Genomic DNA, 3,601 nt, shown 5'->3' on the forward strand with positions numbered 1-3,601 from the left:
CGCCCGCCCCAACCGCGGGGTGGGCACGGGCCGGACGGCGCGTCGACGGCCTCACGCGCGCGCCTGCGGCCTTCGCCGTCCGCCCGAGCCCCGCTGCGCCGCCAGTCTCCCGGGAGAGGGGCTCCGCTTTGTCGCGCTCCGCCGCGAGCGCGCGGAAGGCCCAGGAGGCGCGCGCCGGCGCGCCGGCCTCCCCCGACGGGGCCATTGTCTTAGCCCCGCACTTGAGGAGTATTTGGGGAAAACTGGAGGAATATATTACCGACTCGGTGCGCGGAACAAAGGGGCGCGTTTCCGCAGGTCACGCTGAAGTGGCCCCGAGGCAGACCACTAGAGCCCCGGCCCCTGCAAAACTGTTCTCCCGGGCCGAAGGCACTTTGCGGGGATTTTCCTTTTAAGAGTAGGGGACGGAGGCCTGGCTCCCCGGCCTCACTGATCTGGACGCTCCCGACTTCGCCCCAGCACTTGCTGCGAATCGGTTGTTGGAGCCCTTTCAGAATGAAATATTAAGTAATAACACCCGTGGTTCCAGTCGCACGCAATCTGCTGGAAAGGGAGCAGATTCGAACTGCTCCCGGGAGCGCTAGGCTCCGCTAGCGGGGAGAAAGGACCTTTACATAACAAGGGAAACGCTGAAGAAAAGCTAATTGGATTAAGTTCTCTGGAAGGGAGGTGAGGGGAGGCTCCTGGACCGGACCGCGCGACGCTGCATTTCCCTCGTCGTCGGTTTTGCAACTCCGAGTGAAATGTCACCTGGTGCGCCGCGTGTCATTTCCTTCACGCTGCCAGCTCCCAGAACTTTTTATTTTGATTTCAGGACGGCGATCTGGGGAGGTCTCCGATTTTCGAAAACAGGGAGGGGAGCGGATGTGGAAAAGATTGCTGTTTCAGAACCAGTTTGGGGTGTCTGCAGTTGGAGTAAAAGTGACCAGGTGCCTCCGCGACCACCAGCTACATCGAAGACAGAAAACAGAACGTTTCCACAACCCCACAGCTCTACCCCAGAACGCACAAGAAGTTCCAGTCGTGTGGACAGGGCAGTTAAAACCCCCCAACTGGGTCTTGGCGGGTGTGGGGTGCCGGGAGACCCCAAGTCCCTACGTGAGCCCCTTGTGAATAGTTGACCACAAACAATGCAGACATAGGTTTAATTTTGTTCAAAGATGTTCGCCTCTAAATTTGGGGTGGCCGGGAGGTGAGTAGTGGCGCAAACCCTTGACATAATATAGAGGGAGGGGCTCTTTTCCTTCTGTGGTGCCTTCTTTACCGACAGCAGAGAGTACGCAGGCAGGGCCCGCCACTACCCGCAGCCGGGCTCGTGCGGCAGGAGACGCCTCTCCTTGCCTAGGTTATCTTCTGTGGGAGGGAAGACCGCGGGGCTCAGCCTTTCCCCACTCCCAGGGGGCCCACACCCACTCAGCGAGAGAGGGACTTGGCTCTTGGGATCAAAGATAAGCCCTGGAAAAGCCGAAGATCCCCCTGACCCGAGGGGGTGGGTATCCTGGCCAGCAGGGCCTCTGGCAGAAGCCTGGAGGGGCTGGAAATCGCTGCGTGGACCGAAGAAAGACCATCTGGGTCGAGGCCCGGATGACCCCTACCCCCACCCAACATGCATTTCCAGCCTGCTTCGGAGGGAGGTGGGGAAACATTCTGGTGGTGTTTATTTGCTCCAAGGAAGGGACGCGTGTGTGTTAAGGGATGCAGAGGCTGGAAGGCACTTGTTGCTCCGCGCTGCAAAGCCCAGCCACAGATGCTCCGAGGCACGGTCCCCAGCATCTCGTTAAGCTGCCGCCTCGGCCCAGGCTGCGCTCACCGCCCTGCCTCTGCCTCTCCCCAGGCTTACCTCCCCCCAGAATCCCCAAGGCCGCATCCGGCTGGTGTGGACTGGTTGGGGACTGCAGTTGGGAATTCGGGGGTGGGGGGGCTTCCAGAGAACTTCTTCCACCTGGAAGGGGCGTAGGGAGCATTGCTTAGATCTACAAGTTTGGCGGCTCGTCCAAGGTGCTAGAAGTGGAAGGTGGAGAAAGTTCTACTGGAGAACGGAGACGCTGGGCTTTTTCGTTGTAAGAGACTCCTTGGTTTCCCTCCTCAGTTGTTACGGATTGCCGCGACCTCAAAACCTGACGCCCACAGCCCCCAAAGTACCTAGCGGTTTGCAGACCCGGACGCCAGGCCTCGCCGGCCGCACTGCGTCCTGCCCCCCTTGCAGCAGAGTTACAGCCGCGCAGCGGAGCGCGTGGTCGGATGCCCCTTCCGGGCAAGGAGGTTACACCCCGCCTCGGACGGCCCGGGGCTCCCACCTCCCGACCCCGCGCGGATTCCCTAGGACCACCGTGTTCGCCGCCGCCACTCCCTCCAGCTGCGCGTCTCCACCAGTCGGAGCCTCCGTCCCCACCTCCCAGGCGCTGTGCGAAGCCTTCGCCCTCCCCCGCCTCTGGGGAGTTCCGCTCGGCTTCCTGGCCCTAGCCACCAGCCTCAGAGCGCACCGCTATTCCGGGGCCCCCAAACCCGGGGGAGGAGCCGGGCCCGGGAGGGGGCGGTCGGCCCGCAAAGTTTCTGCGAGCGGCACCTCGAGCTCGCCGCGAGCCAGAGAATCTTTACGTAACTTTGTGTTCAGGGCAAGCAAAAGCGCGCTCCTCAGCGCGCGCGCGCGCACACACACTCACACGTTTACACAATCACACGCTTACACACACACACACACACTTCCACGTATCCACTTACATCGCACATCGCGACGGACTGAAAACTTGTGCACGCTCTCCGTTATTTCCTAGGGTTCCACTGTCAAGTTGAGCCTTCTGAAGTTTTTGCAACTCTTTCTGAAGTTCCCCTTCTCCCTTTTCTCCCCCCCCCCCCCATGTCTCCCCCCAACCCCCACCAGTAGGACTGACCTGTGGAATCCATGTCGGGTTCCTCCAGTAACCCACAATGCATGCTCTTCCCATGGACAGCACGGGCGCCCCCCAAAAGTCCTGAGGTTTGGGGATCCCCTGTGCTAGAGATGCCCAGGGAGGAAGGGAGTGAGGAGAGAAAGAGACGTAGAGAGAGAGTGCAAGGGCGAAAGGATAGAGGAGGAAAGGAAAAGGAAGAGAAAGAAGAAAGAAAAGAGAAGAAAGAGGAGAGAGAGAGAGAGAGAGAGCAGGGAGAGAGCGCAGAGAAGGGGGAGAGAGAAAGAGCGAGCGAGTGAGGGGACACTCAGTAATCCAGCCGGGCAAAGCCAAACCCGTCAAAATGTTTGCGGATGTTTCATGGGAAAAAGCATCATTTTATAGGAGCCCCGATGGGAGCAATGTCATTGATAGGCCAGCCGGCCTGATGAATGGCCGCTCGTCAGATGGGGCCGTGGCGAGGCGCACTGTGAAGCCCATTGTGGGCCTGTTTTGAATAAGAAAAGCCGCCTCCGAAAAGGGGGGCTCAGAGCGACGCAATCCCAGCCCTCCGACTTCCCCCTTCTATTATAGCATTAGCAACGTTTTTCTTATTTAAAGTTCCAGAGGCCTTCTCCAGCCTTCGCCCGGCACTCATTATAGGCGAAATCAAAATTGGCTTAGATGTGGCCCCCTCCTCCCTCCCCACCCCTCCCCCATCGGGCCGGGCGGGG

At 60.0% G+C, this 3,601-nt stretch overlaps 1 protein-coding gene across 3 annotated transcripts in view; it reads right to left on the reverse strand.

The window, feature by feature from the left end:
- The window catches only part of RFX4 (regulatory factor X4), a 164,730-nt gene extending 161,390 nt beyond the window's left edge, over positions 1 to 3,340 (reverse strand). The window contains exon 1 of one of the 3 annotated variants that reach the window (XM_040490998.1): positions 2,892 to 3,340. In XM_040490998.1, coding sequence (XP_040346932.1) covers positions 2,892 to 2,934 — 43 coding nt within the window. In that variant the 5' untranslated portion in view covers positions 2,935 to 3,340. The remainder of the gene's footprint in view (positions 1 to 2,891) is intronic. The other 2 variants (XM_040490997.1, XM_040490999.1) reach the window with 2 other exon arrangements.
- Between the last annotated feature and the right edge of the window lie 261 nt (positions 3,341 to 3,601).

Source organism: Herpailurus yagouaroundi, unplaced genomic scaffold (genome assembly GCF_014898765.1).
Source record: "Herpailurus yagouaroundi ecotype Mexico unplaced genomic scaffold, PumYag 182, whole genome shotgun sequence".
Lineage (NCBI taxonomy): Eukaryota > Metazoa > Chordata > Mammalia > Carnivora > Felidae > Herpailurus > Herpailurus yagouaroundi.